Source organism: Cryptomeria japonica, chromosome 10 (assembly GCF_030272615.1).
Source record: "Cryptomeria japonica chromosome 10, Sugi_1.0, whole genome shotgun sequence".
Taxonomy (NCBI): Eukaryota; Viridiplantae; Streptophyta; class Pinopsida; order Cupressales; family Cupressaceae; genus Cryptomeria; species Cryptomeria japonica.
The window spans coordinates 808,538,383-808,556,917 of record NC_081414.1 but is presented as its reverse complement, the minus strand read 5'-3'; the positions used below and the strand labels follow the sequence as shown (position 1 = coordinate 808,556,917).

At 32.3% G+C, this 18,535-nt stretch overlaps 1 protein-coding gene across 1 annotated transcript; it reads right to left on the bottom strand.

Annotated features, from left to right (window-relative positions):
• Nucleotides 1–3,021: 3,021 nt before the first annotated feature.
• On the bottom strand, nucleotides 3,022–7,070 carry LOC131859430 (MLO-like protein 6). Its single transcript, XM_059213162.1, has 15 exons — nucleotides 6,942–7,070; nucleotides 6,467–6,524; nucleotides 6,133–6,383; nucleotides 5,926–6,042; nucleotides 5,766–5,826; nucleotides 5,288–5,376; nucleotides 5,121–5,195; nucleotides 4,947–5,035; nucleotides 4,796–4,845; nucleotides 4,670–4,710; nucleotides 4,332–4,505; nucleotides 4,212–4,247; nucleotides 4,021–4,088; nucleotides 3,637–3,697; nucleotides 3,022–3,550 (listed from the first exon to the last, which is right to left on the bottom strand). The coding sequence occupies exons 1-15, from the start codon at nucleotides 7,068–7,070 to the stop codon at nucleotides 3,125–3,127; spliced, it is 1,725 nt and encodes a 574-aa protein (XP_059069145.1). The 3' UTR covers nucleotides 3,022–3,124.
• Nucleotides 7,071–18,535: the final 11,465 nt, after the last annotated feature.

The window sequence follows — 18,535 nt, the reverse complement described above, 5'->3', positions numbered from 1 at the left end:
TTTATTGATTTTTTCCACAATACAATGACCATCAACCCTTCCACCGAGGTTGTACAAGTTCTTATAGACTTGGACAACCACCATAACCATACAAAACCGAATTTCAAACTCCTCATAACCATTGGAGGCACTAATACAACTTTCTTTGTGTGTTATTGACATTTTGACAACTTCTGTATTTTGATACATAAGGCCTTCAAACTTTGCATAGATGTCTAAAATAACTTGAAAATGATTAAAAAATGAATACCATCCTACTTACATCAACAATAATTTCATGAAAGGATTATTATATCTTAGAGTCCTCGTGACAACATAAATAGGATTTTGTTGACAATTTTTGGACTAATGACACCAAATGACTTTCAAACACATAAACCTAACTCAAATCCATTAGAAATGGTTTATTACACCTTATTCATGACATTACTACCTATCCAAAATATGAAAGACTCAACTTGGCCTCATTGAGGCATACAACCAATTGGGTCCTCTTGCACCATTTACCCACCTCTAAACTAGGGCTTAATTTATTCCATTTATAATTACAACTTGGAGAACACCCCTTCACTCAACTCCACTCTAACCTACAATTTTTGTTTGGCCCATGACCGAAACCCTCCTCATCCTTCTAGAAAATCCAAGAGGAAAATAGCCTTTAAAAATGAAGCCCCATCTTCCTCCCATACCATTTCTTTGGACAATGTTCTCCACTGTTCTCCAAAGAGGCAAAATTTAACCTAGGGTGTAGTACAACCTTAATTTTGGTTGGCATTGGCCCTAAATAGACCCTAGATAATTAGAAAAAACCATGCCAATGCCTCTACTAACTTAGGCCCCAAGTTTACGAGTGGAAAAGGAAAAGATGTGATTAAGTATCTGAAAGATAACCCTGCTACTTCCCCCTCACTTTCTATTGACATATCTGATAGTGAGGTAGCTAAAGAGCATAGAACCACCTCCTCTAGTGAATAAAGGTAAGCTAGGTTGGCTAATATTTTGGTTGCTTCTAAGATTGTTGAAGATTTAAACAAAAATCCTCTTAAAGAAAAAACAGATGAACAATAAGAAGATTGTACTTTTAATAATTAAGGAATATAGAGAAATGAGGGGACTCAAGATGAGCCTCTCAACGTAGTTCTTGAATACTCTCTCTAATTCCCCCAGCTTTAACAAAATTAAATGATGCAATTGAGGGGTTAAATAGTCTTAGAAATTGTGGGGATGCTGAAGCTCAAGAACAAAAAATTTGTTGGTAGTATTGAGTCCAATGATTGGCATTTGTTGGTTGTAGATCTAGAGGATATGACTGCTAGGGTTGATAGCTTGGAGATCTCCCATAACCATGTGGGATCTGAAAGAAATTGTTAATCGATTAAAGGCCTAGAGAATGGTGTGCAGAACCTAGTAAGCATCAACAAAAAATTGATATATTAAGAAGTTATGGAGGTGGTGGCAATAGGAAAGAAGATTGAGAGAAAGAGAAAGAATAAGTCTCTTGGGAAGGTGACAGATGCTCAAACCAATAGAAATAAGACATTTTCCTCGTCCACCAAGGAATTGGAACTACAGAAGATGCTTGATGGATGAGGCCATATCTCTTAGTGCCCCATTTGTTGTTTCTTTGTGTTGTTTTCTACTGTTAGTTATTTTTGGGTTGTTGTTCGTAAAATTTTCTAGTAGAGTTATTTCATGAACAGTTTATAAACTTTGCATTTGTATGATTGGTGGGAATGAACCTGAAGCCCTGTTTTGATTTTTGGAATGATATTTTTTGATGTGGAAGCATAACGGGTTGACGCCCTTCCCCACTTAACCTAATAAAAAATAATATTCATTCATAATCCAACTGCAATGCTTAATATACACAAGAAGTCAAGAAATACAACTACTAAATTAATAAGCCCAATGAAAATTACAAAAATTGTCCAACATTACTACCATGTACTTATTACTATCATAAGCTAGATACATAAGAATGTGGACGTAATGAAGTAAGATGTACCAATTAGCATATAATTATTTGTCGATAAAAATTGAATAGACAAAGTAATGGAGTTTGACTTTATATAAGATTGTATCATTGTTATGTACAATGATTAAGATATACTTAAAATATCTACAAAATTAAATGGAAAAATGCATCAAAATACATTTGTAACAATTATAATTAGTACATGGGAACATCTACTTGAAAAGAAGGTTTCCAAATAGGGGACCCTTATGAATAGTATCTTGGAAATTATTGATTATTGCATGGATTTCGTCAACAACACGACTACTACGATTTAGGTTTTCCAGCTAGAACTTGTAAGAAGAATGGAGTAGTGGTTGAGAAGGGATTGTGTGCTCTTGGTCCAAGGTAGCCCCCACCAACAAGTGCACAAAAGATCCAAACACTCGACAAAGAATCCCTGTTCTACTCATCAATCTAATGATATTGTTGGTTCTTCCATTTGCTTAGGGAGGTGTCTTTTCAAGGCCATCTTGAGTTCTTACTAAAAGAATGGGAGGTCATTAAGGGCCTAAAAGTCCCTCAACAATAGCTTGTTGTCTACTAGTTTATTGTTGACCTTTTGTCTTTTTTAAACACATCTATTTATCTGATATCTTCATTTTTAGTTTTTAGTTTTTTGTTTAATCTTAATCTGTGTGAGATTCAAACTTTTTGCCTCCATGGCTGTCATGTAATAGGTTTTTTAAACAAAAATTTAAATCTTTTATTCAAATAGAAATATATTATTGAATAAATCTAAATGATGTAGTTACATAGTTTGTTGGTTAAAATATAACTGTATATACTCCAAAATTGAATATGATAATATAATTCTTGAAACAAATGCTTACCAAAAAAACTTTGGCATTTCAAACATATAATACACCAATAAGATTAAAAAAAAATTTGAATGTGATAATATAATTCTTGAAACAAATGCTTACCAAAAAAAAATTTGGCATGTCAAACACATAGGTTACATATAATACACCAATAATATTAAAAAAGATGAGATCAGTGTGCATTTGACCTATTTTACAAACCCTCATAAATTTCTATGAACAAAAATTATCTTCACAGATTGTTTTCTATTTTGTTGAATATCAGTGTTTTTGTCGACCACTTCTGCTAACGGTCCTCCTTTCTTGAATCGTTCTCCCTGTGAGAAGTAGAGATAACGTTTTTTAAATTTTCATTTCGAAAATGATCAAAGCTCAACTCAAACCCAAGTGTTTGAACATCTTGTTTCTCTTCCACTATTTGTTCCTTTGAATTCTCATTAGCATTGTGGTGAGAATGTTGAGAAGGGGAGGGTGCATCCGCTTCAATATCATATTCAACCTGCTCTAATTTTTGGGCACTTTCTAAGTCTCCTGAACTTAGATACTTGCGAAGAAGATGAACTGGAGAAGATCCTTCATATGGAGTAGTTGGTCCACTTGACAGATCATCATGTCTTTTTTGTCTAAGGTTCTTCTTTGCTCTCTGGTGCCACTTCTTCAAAGCTGTAGCTATTCTTTCATCAAATATGGTTGTTTTCATGTTTGTTCCTAGCTGCAAACACAAAACCCATATTTCATCTCACAGCAGTATTCAAAAGAGCATAAATCAAATGTGTTTGTTTCTATCTTAATGCATACCTGTGTCACAAGAGCGTAGAGAGGGAGAGTTACATAGCTACAAAGTATTTGAACTGCAACCCTAATGAAAAACAAATGCATTTTGAGTTGGCAATAATGTGGATCAAGAAATGAGTATAATATTTACAACAAAGTTTCTCTGATCACTGTAGAGTTTAACTTCATCATTCATGTTGATAGTGGTCTTTATAGAATTCTAAATATTGATGTTAAAAAATCTTATGATGATATCAATTTTCATAATCAGTATGGTTTCATGTTTTTGTTTTTTATTCGAAATTACGATGCAAAAGTTCACACACAATTGAATTCAGAAGCAAAAACAAGAAAAAAATAAAAAAAACAATGTTTTCAGTTTTTTTGACAACACGTTAATAAACTTACCCACAGGTTATTCTAACTATAATATCTGCCGCCCGATCATGGAAGCACGATTGCAGACCATATTCATACTGCATCAATCATGATATATGAATGTAAGTTCGTTATGCCAGGGAAAATTCTATCAAGCCAAGGTTTGAAATTAACTAAAAGTAGATATATGATGATATTTGCATGATGGTTTTCTTCCTTACCCATGCCCAAAAGAAGAAAGCCAACTGGAAAGCGCTCTGCAAAATGAATGTTCTATAATTACAATCTGTGAAGCATGGAAAGATTAAACAAAAGAATTTCTTAAAAAAAAATTGTCTAACCTGAAATAGGGTAAAATGAATAAGATATAGAATCAACTTGGGTCGACCAAACCAAAATAGTTGATCATTGGGCTTCACTACTGGAGCTCCTTGCACAACAGGATTTCTATCTTGGATATCCAATGCCATTCTAGTTATTATGACTTGCAGCTTTGTTCCCACTATCAAAAGAATCTGTGAATCAAAAATATTTTAGCCTTTCTGTTCAAATGAGAATTTTGATACTTTCATATTACATATTGTGAAAAAATCTAAATTACTGTTCAAATTAAAAATTTGATACTTTCACATTGCGTATTGTTAAAAAAGAGGTGAAGCAAAGTATTGGTTTCACTTACAATCAATGGAATGAAGGAGAGCCAATTAAATGTGAACCACCCTGCACAATTAGTTTTCATGCTTATCAGCCTCCTAAACAATTAGAAGTAATAATAATTTAAAAGAAAAACGTGATTTAAATTTACCTCTTCTGTTGAGTAGCATAAATAAGATCGCAAAAAACCATAGAGGTGGACTGTATACAATGAAATACATTATTTAAACAATCAATTAAATGAACAATACAAAAAAATTTATATGTTGTAATAATTTTTGAATTAGAATTAGAAAGCATACCTGATGGATACAACACTAGTAAAGTCATCATCCAATGATCTTCTTATATATCTTTGAAAATCAAATCTACTATGGGGAGCAAAGTGAGCCTGCAAAATTAAACATATTCATAACTACAGTTTCTTATTAACTATACAATGTAAAATTCTGTAAGTATGGTATAACAAAGTTTACCAGTATGAATCCATGGCGCAATGTTAAATAATCAACTTTAGGCACAGATCTAACAAATTGTCTGAAAAAGCACACCTACAAATCCAAAAGTTAAGGCTTTAGTACATAAGAATTGGAGTTAGGCTAAATTTAAAAATGAAAGACTTTGAATTGTTAAGTTTACTTACAATCCAATTGAAAATTGGTGTTGTAGACCAAAAAGTCATATGCCTCCTTCCAAAAGTAGTTTCACGAGTAAATCTAAACCTCGAAGGATCTGCAACATAATATTTATGAAAATGGTTTCTCATTGACAGCCTAATTTTGACAGTCAATCCCCAATATCAAGTCAACTTTTGTAATAATTATTCATTCAATGTTTCCTTTCAAATCTAAAATATATTTTATGTTAAAAAATATATAATAAATCAATCTATATTTTAGATTGACCTAATATCATTTGTTTTACATATTGAAACTTTTCTCTCTTATATTATACAAGTTTCCCAATTTACAATAAAATTTTTTAAATGCATTCATACTTATTGAAGTCTCCTTATTAATAGTTTACCATAAAAAATATTAAATGCAATTCCTCATTTGTAGGAAATGTTAGTACTCCTCCAAATCTATAAAAACAGAGAAAATGGAAAGTCTTAAACTAACCGGTTGAAAACTCATAATCCAATGTTTTAGTCTCTTCCTCCCATGCTTTCCATTTCTTCATCTGCAGAGGAATTCTAATTAATAATCCTAACTATTTTACACCTTAGCACAAATTTCTTTTGCATATAACAATAACAGAAGGAAACTTACTGAGTCATACCTTTATCCATCCTAACGTCATGATTACAATGCAAGACAAGACATGAGAAACAGCCAAAACAAAAATGAATATGTGCAGTTGATGGAGTCCATCTTGTGATATGAGAGGAACCTTCCCCTGCATCAAAATAACACATGGAAAAAACACTTAATCTCTTTCCATTAGAAATAGTCCCATTCTGTATGAATATCAAGCACAAATTCCTACCTTATTAGCACAATGACCACTTTGAATTTCGTCTGTGGCCAAGCTACGCCTTAATGGTATTTCAGAAGCTAAGAACATGAGCTTACGATGGTGTCCAGGTAATGAAAACTTTTCAGTCTCTTCAACTTCTGAGGCCTCCTCCTTTGGACAGGGAAGCAAAGAGTCTCCTAAGCTCTCAGATATACAAACCTGAGAAATTTTTGTCTGCCCAACAGTAAGCAGAAGCGAGATAAATCCCAACAGCATCAATTCTGCATACATATCAGAGGAATTAAGCTAAAATTTTCCCACTGTAATAACCTTATATTGATTATGACATCAACAAATTATTCACCTTCTTTGATCTTATCTAATGCTTTCCCCAGGGATTTCTTTCGGCGTTTCTTGAGCCACTGCAATCCAAACACACCCAAAAATAACATTCCAATTCAGCAATGATTTCAAGTTTAGTATAATCTTTTCTTTTTAGATTTGATTGTGTTCAAGATTTTGCGTGTGATCTGTGATTGATCATTAAGATATTTTTTCTAGCTCTCTACAATTCTAGTTCATTAACGATTTCAGATTTTTACAATTCATTCCCCTGTGCATATTATCCCCCTGTGCATATTACTTTTAGATTTGATTGTGTTGAAATTTTTGCATCATTAGCTGTAATCCATCAACAAGATATCTCTTCTAACTCTCTACTATCCCAATAACGAATCACATACTGTGATCCAAAACATCAATATATAAAAACATTTAACAGAATTGCATGTAACATATGGAAAAACAAATAATTGCAGACAGATAGAAAGAAAGAATACCCTTGAAAGGAAATGTATAGCTTGTTCAAGTAATATAGAAATAAGTACAAAGCCCAGGCAAACAATGGCCACAGCCCAGGTGGGCGTTTGTTCTAAAGATCTAGAATCTGCATCGCTGCCTCCTGCCATACTAAAATAATTGTTATAATCCTTCTCTGATTGTATGGCCTGTTTTTATAAGTATTATTGAATGCTTTGATAGATGAGTCTTCCATTGTCAAAAATCAATGCATTGACTATAATGCTATGGTGAAATGTAATTTGTTTCCAAATTTAATAAAAAATAATTGAAGTATAGACTTAAAGAGATACACCGGACTTGGACTACGTCAAATGAAAGTGATTAGAATACATTCAAGTTACGTTTCCACGTACGTGTTTTAAATTCAACAATAGAAGCCGTATTGAAGTTTGAACAGTAACAAAGTCGACATTTTCAACAACAAAGTCGACATTTTCAACTATGATTGGTTAACTTTGGCTAGTGAAGTCGTATACGGGGTGTACTTCCGTGATTAAAAACGTTGCACAAAAAAACTTTGCACAAAAAATTTAGTAGGAAAAACCACGCGGTCTTTGACCATGGTGGGCGAACATGCTACAAGGGACAAAACTTACAAACGGAAAAATTTTATTTTTAGCATAGTTTTAACATTTTTTCTTTGCATGTGTTATTTTGTTTTAGGTAGGACCACTCAAAATAGGCAACGATTCATTTGACCAGGTTAAGGAACAAGTATCAGATATTTATTTTAGAGATATTTTATAAATATTATATTAGACTTATATTCAAAGACTAGAGTTTATAATATAATATGTGATAAACTTTGGTTTCACATTAGGGTCTTATGATATAATATCAATACTATCTTATTGTTATATCAACAATCAGAATAAGAATATAAAATTTAGTGATATTAGTTTTACACGTATATTAATAAATGGTATAGAAGAAATAGGATGTATTATATATTCTTAATATTTTCAAATGACTTTAGAAATTGGCATTGGGAAATTATTTAGGTGTTAGAAAGTCTAAAATTTTAATCTTTTCATAATAAATTTGTAGGGTGTTTATCAACACAAGCTAATTGACATATCGAAAATCAAAATGGGAATGTGAAATTTAGTGATAAGTTATTTTATATTACATATTATTTTTTTCATATATTAACATATATTATAATAGGCATACAATATGTTGTATCCTTTAATATTTTTAAAATTTTATAGAAAGTAACATTAAGGTTTTATTTAGACATTAGAAGGTCTAAAATTTTAATCTTTTCATAATAAACTTACAAAAGTGTTTATCAACATTGTTTTGTTGATATGTCAAAAATCAGAATGAAAACATGAAATCTAGTGACAATTGTTTTTATATATGTATTAATATATTTATACATATATTGATAAGTATTATAGTAGACATAATATATTGTATGCCTTTAATATTTTTGAAAAATTCTAGAAAGTAAACTCTAGGAAAAAAAAATTTTGAGGAGAGGGTGCTAGGGTTTCAAGCAACAAAGGGGTTACTAGGGAGGTTGCAGGAGACATGGATGAAGAAGCAAGGGATGTGGACATAGAAGATGGGGACCCTATAGCATATGTTGTCCTCTAGTTCATGCCTTGTGTGGTTGGTGTTGCGATTGAAGGTGTTGCACTTGCTAATGGAGAAGTCAATGGTTGTGTTGTTTCCCTAATTTGGGGTTTCTCTTTTGTGGGTTACATGGATGGTGTCTATCTTGTGGTTCGAGTCTCTATTAAGTATTCTTTGGCTCATTCTTCAAGAAATTTTTTTTACTTGTCACTCTTAGGCCTCCCTCACTTGATTGGTGCCTTTGGCCTACTTTCTTTATATTGTCTTGCTTTGTTGTATGCTTCATTCAATTGACTGGCTACAGGTGTGGTGAGTTTTTGGAGGTTGGAGTGTGTTGTGAAGGGTTTGAGATTCTTTTATGTTTGTTTCTTGGGCCTTATCTATAGGGGATTCCTCTATCTCTACTTTTCTAGTATTTCTATTCAAGGCTTTTGTTGTTGTTCCTAGTTGTGATGGCCCTCCTAAGTTTCCTATTATCTTCCAGAAAATGGATGGTGCTTTTCATTCTTAGTTTGCTTGTATCATTAGTGAGGTCTTGGTCCCTATCGACACTATTTCATGTCTCTTAGCAGTGGCACCTTTTGGCTATGGATTTAGAATTGTGGCTATCTATCTGGTGGCTTATTTTGGTGTTTCTACTTTGCTTCAAGTTTTCTTTTTTTTGAGCCCTTCTTTTGTAGTTGTTGTCATTTTTGAGGAGGTTCAAGTCTTTGGGGCTCTTTTGCATTTGGGTTCTAGTTGGAGCTATTGCATATTTCAACAATCCTTGATGGGTTTCATGTGTTCTTTGGAGGCTTCTTAAGTTACTCTTAGCAATTTTGTTGTTTCTTTTGGGTTCATTTTTGTTGTGTTCAGTTTTTGGTTAAGGGTTTCTTCTTCCTTTTTGGGGGAGAAATATGATCATGCTAGTTTTGAGAGAGCCTTGATTGATGTTATTGCTTCTTATCTCATGAGGACTATATTGTTTCTACCCTAGCATTCCATCATTCTACAAGTATTAACATAGAGAGGTCTCCTATGGGGTTTGTTTGAGGGTTTGTATCTTTTCTAGTTGTAACTAGAGGGGTGCAAGACGTTGGGTCCCAATTAGGGGGAAGTGCATGTGTTGGGAAGAGCACTGCTAGAAATGGGGACCATTTTTTTGAAAACAATCACTCATTATGCTTCAGGAGCCCAAGCAAAAAATTCACAAGACGAGGGCCCGCTTTTTAAAATATATATTTTTGAATAACGAGGCCTCATTTTGTATAACTATTTTTAAAATAAAAAAATCCTACAAACTCATTTTTTCACTTTATATAATGAGAACCTATAACATTTAAATAGAGAGGACCCATTATAGAACAATGCCCCATTATTTAAAATTTAAAAACCAACCCCTCCATGTGCCTCGTTATTTGGGTGTGCTAATGCTTGAAATACCCAAGCCTAAGCCTTGTACCTACAAGTACAAGGTTCAATTATGTGAGTAAACAAATACCAACTTCTAGCATATGTTTGATGCCTTTTTTTACACAATTATCAAAAAGAAAATTAAACCCATTAGAGATTATGTTTTGTAGATTAAAAAATTACAATTTTTTTAAGGTTTGATTATTTTTTCTATTTTTTAATTAATTTGTACATGGTTTGATCCACGAAATATTAAGTTTTCTTATTTATTTAATAACTTTTTTTTTTACATTTTTTAAAAGAAAAATGTATGACATCAATCTACATAGAATTCTCTTCTAAATGAAAATAATTTTATTTTTTTAAATGATATTTTTAGGTCAAATTATGGTGGTCGTACATGAGTGGTTTTTAAAACAACAATAAGGGCCAATTAAAAATTAATAATAAAAAAAATATCCTCATCAATCTTCAGTGTCTTGCGGATCTTTTCCCAAAAGGGTTTTAAAAAAAACTTTTATTTGTGTCAAAAAGTGGTGGTTGTACACATGCATGTTATGGTCCAAAAACAAACATTTTTAAACAGTGGTTTTTAGAAATCACTTTTGAAATTAAATTTCTATTATCTAGGCATTAAAATAAATTACATATTTGGAGACTAGACTCTAAGTGATACATTTCATATTGCTAACTTTTTCCAAGATTCAATCTTTAAATGCTTCAAATTTTTAGGTCAAATGTGGAAAATTTTGAAAATTAGAGAAAACTCTTCCACTTTTTGGCCAAAAGTGGATTCAACTTCTTACACGTACATAATTTACATCAACATCAACATTCCCCTATGTTCAATTTCCTATATAGGTGGGACTGTCTCCTTTTGAGGTGGATTTTGGTTATATAGTTGAGGTTTGGTTCAGCTGCAAGGGGGTTGTGCTACTCTCTCGCTAATTCCTAGCTACAAGGAAGTCGATGTTGTCCTATTTCTTGACTCCTTTCTAAACTCTACTATCGAGGTGGAGACATATCTTCGCAAGGAGAGCTCTAGGCTATTTCAAATTAAGGTTATGGGAACCTTTTGAAAACTCATTATTAATGTATTTGTTCAACTAATTTGTGGGGTGACTTCAACCTTCTTTCTTGAGTAGATGGTTTAGTAATATTCTAATTATTTAGTTCTATTGTATTTGGGTTGTTGGTTGTCTTAGTGTTATCAATTAGTAGTAAATTTATTTTGTACACGATTTCAGGTCCATTCAAAACTTGATATAAGGGGTTATGGGTCCCCTCAAAACTTGCTTTAACCTTAACAAAAAATACTAGGGTTTTATTTCGGTGTTAGAAGGTCTAAAATTTTAATCCTTTCACAATATTTCTCTAAAAAAAATTATCAACAGTACCTTGTTGCTATATAAAAAATCAAAATGAGAATATGACATTTAGTGATAACTAATTTTATATGGCATAATGCTTTTACACATATATTAATAAATAGTATAGTAGACATACAATATGTTATTCTTTGATTATTTTTAAAAAAATCTAGAAAGTTGAATTTGGTTTTATTTAGGTTTTACAAGGTCTAAAATTTTAGTATTTTCACAATAAAATTATAAAATTGTTTATCAATGTTGTCTTATTGCTATATCACAAATCTGAATGGGAATATAAAATCACATTTTATTTTTTTACACATGTATTAATAATTATATTAGTAGATATACAATATGTTCTATGTCTTTAATATTTTGAAAAGTTTCTAGAAAGTAAAATTAGGGATTTATTTAGGTGTCAGAAGTTCTAAAATATTAGTTTTTAATAATAAATTCATAGAATTGTTTATCAACATAGCCTTATTGCTATGTAAAAAATCATAATGGGAATATGAAATATAGTGACAAGTATCACATATTATTTTTATAGTTATATTAATAAATATTATAAGAGACATAAAATATGTTGTATGTCTTTAATATTTTCAAAATTTTATAGAAAGTAAAAATGGGGTTTTATTTAGGCGTTAGAAGGTCTAAATTTTTAATCTCTTCATAATAAATTTACAAAAGTGTTTATCAACAATGTCTTATTCTATAACAAAAAAATGGGAACATGAAATTTAGTGATGATTAAAGTTTCTAGAAAGTAGCATTAGAGCTGTAGTTAGGCCTAAGGCCTAAAATTTTAATCTTTTCATATTAAATTTGTGGAAGTGTTTATCAGCATACCTTGCTGCTATATCAAAAGTTAGAATGAGAATATGAAATTTTGCGACAACTGATTTCATACAGGCATATTATTTTTACACATGTATTAATAAATATCATAGTACACACAATATATTGTGTGCTAATAATATTTTTTAAATTTTCTAGAAATTAGAATTAGATTTTATTTAGGTTTTAGAAGATCTAAAATTTTAATCTTCTTACAATATATTTGCAAAAGTGTTTATCAACATTGATGTATTGTTATATAACAAATTTGAATGGAAGCTAAAATTTAACAATAGGTGATTTTCTATTACATATTATATTTTTACACATATAATAATAAGTTTTATAATTGACATACAACATGTTGTATGTCTTTAAGATTTTCAATTTTTTTACAAGGTAACATTAGAGTTTTATTTAGGTGTTAAAATGTCTAAAACTTTAATATTTTCACAATAATTTTGTAGAAGTGTTTATCAACATTGTCTTATTGCTATATTTAATATTAGAATGGGAATATGAAAGTTAGTGATAGGTAATTTAATATTGTATAAGTTTTTTTTCTAGGTATATTAATAAAAAAATTAGTAGATATAAAATATGTATATGTTTTCAATATTTTCAATTTTTTTAGAAAGTAGCATTAGGCTTTATTTAGGTGTTGGAAGGTCTAAAATTTTAATCTTTCAAAAAAATAAATTTAAAAGTGTTTATCAATAGCGTCTTACTACTTCTTACTCATGTGGCTCCTCTAGTGGCTCATTATGCGGGTCTCTCAAGTGTTGGAATACATAGTTCATATATTAATTATTCACTTAAATATATTAATTCACTAAATAATGAATGCCTTAGTTAGTAATTAATTATTGGCATTTATTAGTTAGTTAGTTAATTAATTAATATTTATCTCCATTCATAATACAAACTAGGAAAGAAAACTTTGTTTAGAATTTGGAGAGTATCATGCATTAATTAGTCTATTATGCTTTTTGTGCAAGCATGACTGATTCATGCATTGTGTTTTAACTCTCAATCTATCTTGTAGACTCCACCATTTAGGATTTCTATCTTTAGAGTTATAGTGCTTTATAAAGAGTTCATATCCTTCATTGTAACTAAGAAATAAACAATAAGAAATTTCAAAGCATTACATTCAATTATTGTTAATCGTCTTTGTATGTGGGAAAAGTGTGCAATGAAAAAGAAATTACAAAAATTATTCAAAGACTTTCCCACACACCAATGGGACTCTTGGTGCAAGTTATGGAGCTATGAGGAATAGCTCAACTTCCCAAGGGGTGTTCCATTGTTCTCTATCTCACAAGACCCCTCAAGCCAATGCCTTTTCTCTCAGATCACTGAGCAAAGTGACTTAGGGATGACAATTGTAAGAATGAGGGATGTTTTAGATCAATCTTAATATGAGTGCATCCTATCTATGCATGATTCTTAATAAATGAAATAAACGAGTGATGATAAGATGACAAGATTAGTAAAATAATATCCTAACATGATATACTATTTTATATGATTTAACTAAGATGATAGAAATGCTTCTAAAATAATTATTAGATTGATTTCTATTTCAAAGAGAGATTAAATGCTTTGCTAAAAATAAGTATAAGTGTGATGCTAAAGACTTGGATGATTTGACAATGGGGGATGAGGGCTCTATTTATAGGAGAAACAGGGCAATGGATGGTCAGGATTGGATGATCCTATCAAGGGTCGGGATTGAAAGTTATCAATCCATGTTTACAATTCTCACCAATGAAATGGTGACAATTGTCAACATAAGACTACTTGAGAGGGGATGCAAGAAGCATTAAATGCTTGAGAAGACCTCATGGTTACCTTAGGAGGTAAGGGTTAAGGTTAGGTTAGGGTTATCCATTGGATAAATATTTTACCCAAAGGGGTGAACTCACAAAGCTGGTTCCCACTTTTTGGTACATCCTGATTTTTGCTGAAATCATACATTTTTTGGAAAATATAATTATTTAAGCTTTAAGAGGTCCCATTTGAAGTAATTAATAGAAGAGAGTTAGATCAAAGGCTCTTAGATCAAAATTTCTTGGATAGAACCTCTCTACTTCTAAATCATACTTGCAATGGAGTCTCCTTTGCATCTATCAAATTCCGATAAAAAACCAATTTTACATTAGCTTTTGAGGGGTCAAACGAATTCATTTAGAAGTTTTGTTTTCTTAAGGATTTAGTCCTTATTGTAAGCTTTCCAAATAGTATGATTTTTAATATATTTAAGTTCATTAATATATTTTTATTTTATTTTTTATGAATGTAGGTTTTTCACCGAACATGAACTTCTTTGTTCAATGCATTGGGAAAAATAGTAAACTAATTTAAACAAATTCTGAAAAATATCTATGCCCTAGGTATTGATGTCTTCTTTCTAACAAAAAAAATAAAACTTAATTTTGATATATATAGAGCAAGTTATGTGTTCAAACGTACACCTATATCTAAATTATAATTAGTTGGACTTCAAAACTTAATAAAATAAAAAATATTCAACATATCACTATCAAACCAACTACATGCCCTGGGTATTGATGTTAAAAACCAAAATTTAAAAGAGATAAGTTTTTATCATTTATAGAAAAAAATTTATACATTTCGGGATGCACATCACTCTTAAAAAATGTTGTTTGCTGTAAAAAACTACTTTTGAGGGAGATGGAAAAATCAATAAAATTTTATTCAAAAAAAATTTTAAAAAATATATTTAGAATCTACAAAAAAGATGTTACAAATCACTAGTTTACATCATCTTCAAATTCTTAACGATTTAAAAGTTATAGGTGTTGGAAAGTGAAGGTTTTATGCAAAATGTTCATCTAAGTGTCAAAGTTGGTCAAAAAGTGGGAACCAGTATTGTGAGTTCACCCAAAGGATAAACTCTTGTGTAAGTGTTAAAGGGATAACCATGGTCAAAGCAATGAATGCTTGATGAGACCCCTTGGTTAGATGAGGGTTGAGCTAGGCAAAAAGTCTCTAACCATGCCACAAAGGGTTAGTTAACCATTAATAGTTTAAAAGACTTTGGCAACAAATTTGTAAGAGTCCTTCCAAATTTGGGGGTATTCAACAAGTTATCTTGTTGAAGGCATAAAGGATTTAATGCCTTTGGAAGACTTTACTCCAAATTTGAGAAGTGGCATCCTCAAATTTAGGGAAAGGGGATAATTGAAGGATTTACGCTAATTGATTAGGATTAGCTGGGTTCTAGAAGAATTTAGGAAGGGGGTTTAGGAGGCAAGTGGGAGATGTAGGAAAATGCAAGTGGGTGAGGGATAATAGAATTTAATTAAAGTAAATTGCTTTATTTCAATTGTGGTTGCAAGTGGAGGATTAAATAAATTAGATTTATTTATTTGGGGTGAACTATTTAATGAAATGTAAATTTAATTTAAAAGTAGAGAGAAGGGATTTAATTAAATAAAATGATTTATTCAATTAAATGATGTGAAAGGTTTAAGTGAATTTAAATAAATAAATTCAATAATTTATTTAATCAAATAGAGGAATGTGGATGATTTAATTAAAATAGATTTAACTAAATAGAGGAATGAGAATAAAATGAACATTAAATATTCATTTAGGAATACGGTCATTTTTATATGTCTACATTTTGCCCCTTTGAAGTGACATGTGTGCACATGTTGATTCAAAGAAAATTAATGTGTCATCAAAATTTTATCAGTGTGATGTCGTGTATCGATATGTTCATGTTGTGCCCTAGATTTATAAATGATGTTGATAATGCCCTGTCAAGAGATTAATAAAAAAATGAAAATTTGATGTGATTTTGATAATTGTTGATAAATTTCATCGCATTTTAAAATTTTGTCTATGTTGAATGTGTTAATTTGATTCATCTCCCGATAATGATGTTTGTTAGGGTTAGAAGCAAGACCACGAGCAATTTACCTGTTCCATCGCCTAACCCTAACTTCCCTTGACCCTATAAAAAGGTCAAAAGGGGTTTTATATGTATCATTTGTGCTTGTTGACTTTGGAGAAAGTGACATTTGGAGAGACAGACAAAATGTCAATTCCCTATGCTTCTCATCGATTCGAGCGCGTTGGTCGGTACTGGAGGCCTGCCATGTATGGACCACCAGTAAGTCATCAATTTTTGCCCCTTTTTGATTTTTGTTTTATCATTTTTTGTCACATTTTTCATTTTTTACCGCAGAATTTAACGGGTTAGCATGTAGGGCCTGCACCCTAGCGCATACAATAAAAACCATAGTGCGTAGAGTGTTAAAAACTAGGGTAGCATCGGGGTCAGGGGGTGTAGTGCATAGGTAGTTTAGGATAGCGCATTGAGTAATTTTAGCGTAGAGGGCTAACAAGCTAGCGCTTAGGGTAGCGCATAGGTGAAACCTAGCGCATAGGGTCAACGGGGTTGCACATGGGTAGAATAAGATAAAGCGTAGGTAAAACCTAGCGCATAGGGTTAGGGTTGCAGCGCTTGGGTGGATTAGGATAGCGCGTAGGGGTTTTCTAGAGCATAGGGTTAAATGGGTGGCGCAAGGGTAGAATAGGGTAGCGCATAGGTGACTTTTACCACATAGGGTAAAGTCGGCAACGTATGCCGCGATCTTGCTAGCGCATAGGTAGCAGCTTAGCGTATAGAAAAAAGGTTCTTAGCGCATAGGCAGAAAATGTAGTGGAAATTAGGATTTGTTGAGGGATTTTTGAGATGAATGAAGATAAGTTGGGGTAAGTAGGTGTCTGCCAATTTTTCCTGGATGGGTGTGCTAGTCAATCTGCATGCGTGTTGTGTGTTGTTTTGAAAAAATTTTGATGTCCGATCTAAGTTCCGATATGATTTTTGGATATGGATTTTTGATAGATAACTTGATTTGATTTACATTGTTTCAAATTGATGTGAATGTGATATTTATATGGATTGGATATGATGTGGATTTTGATATGAAGCTTGATTAGATTTTCAATGTTTCAAGTTGATATGAATTTGATATGAGATTGATATGATTTGTAGTGTTTCAAGTTTATATGAATGTGAAACTTGATTTATTTTTCAATGTTTCAAGTTAACATGGATGTGAAACTTGATTTGTTTTTCAATGTTTCAATTTGATATGGATTTGATGTGAATTTGATTTGATGTGAAACTTGACTAGATTTTCAATTTGTCAAGCTGATAGGGATTTGAAACTTGATTTATTTTTTAATGTTTCAAGTTGATATGGATTTGATGTTGATATGAATTTTTGATTTGATGGGGGAATTGATATTGGACATGTTTTTCTTGTGACAGGAGCGGCTTGGGGTTGTTTTGTCGCGAGAGGGATTTCTGAGGTCGTGGTCTCTGATTCCATGATTGATACAGGCAGACAGGGACATTATTGAGAGATGTGGATTATCCTCTTTATTAGAGATGCCCTGGTATATCATTAACCGGGGTTTATTGATAGCTTTGCCAAAGAGGTGGCATAGTGACACCAACACCTTTTATTTGGCGACAGGTGAGATTACAGTGACACTAGAGGATTGCCATTGGATTTTACGGATTCTTATGGTTGGTGAACTTTTTCCATATGAGAAGACTGAGGAGGGCAGGTCAGAGGCTCTTCGCCAGATTCTGTAGGATGATATGATTTGTGGATATGTGATCCCCTAGCAAGAGTTTATTGATTTAGATTATGCTCCACTACCATCAGTAGAGGAAGGTTTCATATGTGGCTTCTTATGTCCCGACCATAGGTCAAAGGGACTAGCAGTAGGATGGGGGTTGGTCCTGGAGGATATGGTGACATAGGATCGCCTGCTTGCATGGGGGTCTGCTATGTTGGCCCACCTATACAATGACTTGCATCGGGTGGTATACTTTGGGTATAGCAGTTTATCACCTGGGGTTACTTTGTTATAGGTATGGGCATGGGAGCACATTCCCACAATGAGGCCACTTGCATACAGGGATAGGCTAGTTGGACGGACCTATGCATATTGATATATAAGGATAGTTGTCCAAAGTAAGCTAGGCAAACTAGAGCATTGGAGGAGGGTTCTTGATGATATTGATACGGTCGTCTGGAGACCATATATGGAGTGCGAGGTGTGGGAGGAAGATGGGCTAGAGATTCCTTATGTCTACATGTCTCAATTTTTGATAGGGCGGATGTCCTTTGTGATCGATAGATTCCTGCACAACCGAGTTCAGCAGCAGTATGGATGACAGTAGGGTATACCATAGGGAGCATGCTTATATGCTCGACGGAGGGAGGATGTGCCAGAGTGGGGTTCTGCCATTGATAGTGTTGTGGTGGTTTAGGAGTATATGCACCTAGCCAGCCATATATGGGACTATGCCTATGGGGTAGTGGATGCAGGGATGA

Coding starts and splice junctions, on each gene's coding strand:
- LOC131859430 (XM_059213162.1), bottom strand. CDS start 7,070: ATGGCAGGAGGCAGCGATGCAGATTCTAGATCTTTAGAACAAACGCCC. Junction 6,525..6,941: donor CTATACATTTCCTTTCAAGG/GTATTCTTTCTT, acceptor TTTGGATTGCAG/TGGCTCAAGAAACGCCGAAA. Junction 4,506..4,669: donor TCTCCTTCATTCCATTGATT/GTAAGTGAAACC, acceptor TTTGATTCACAG/ATTCTTTTGATAGTGGGAAC.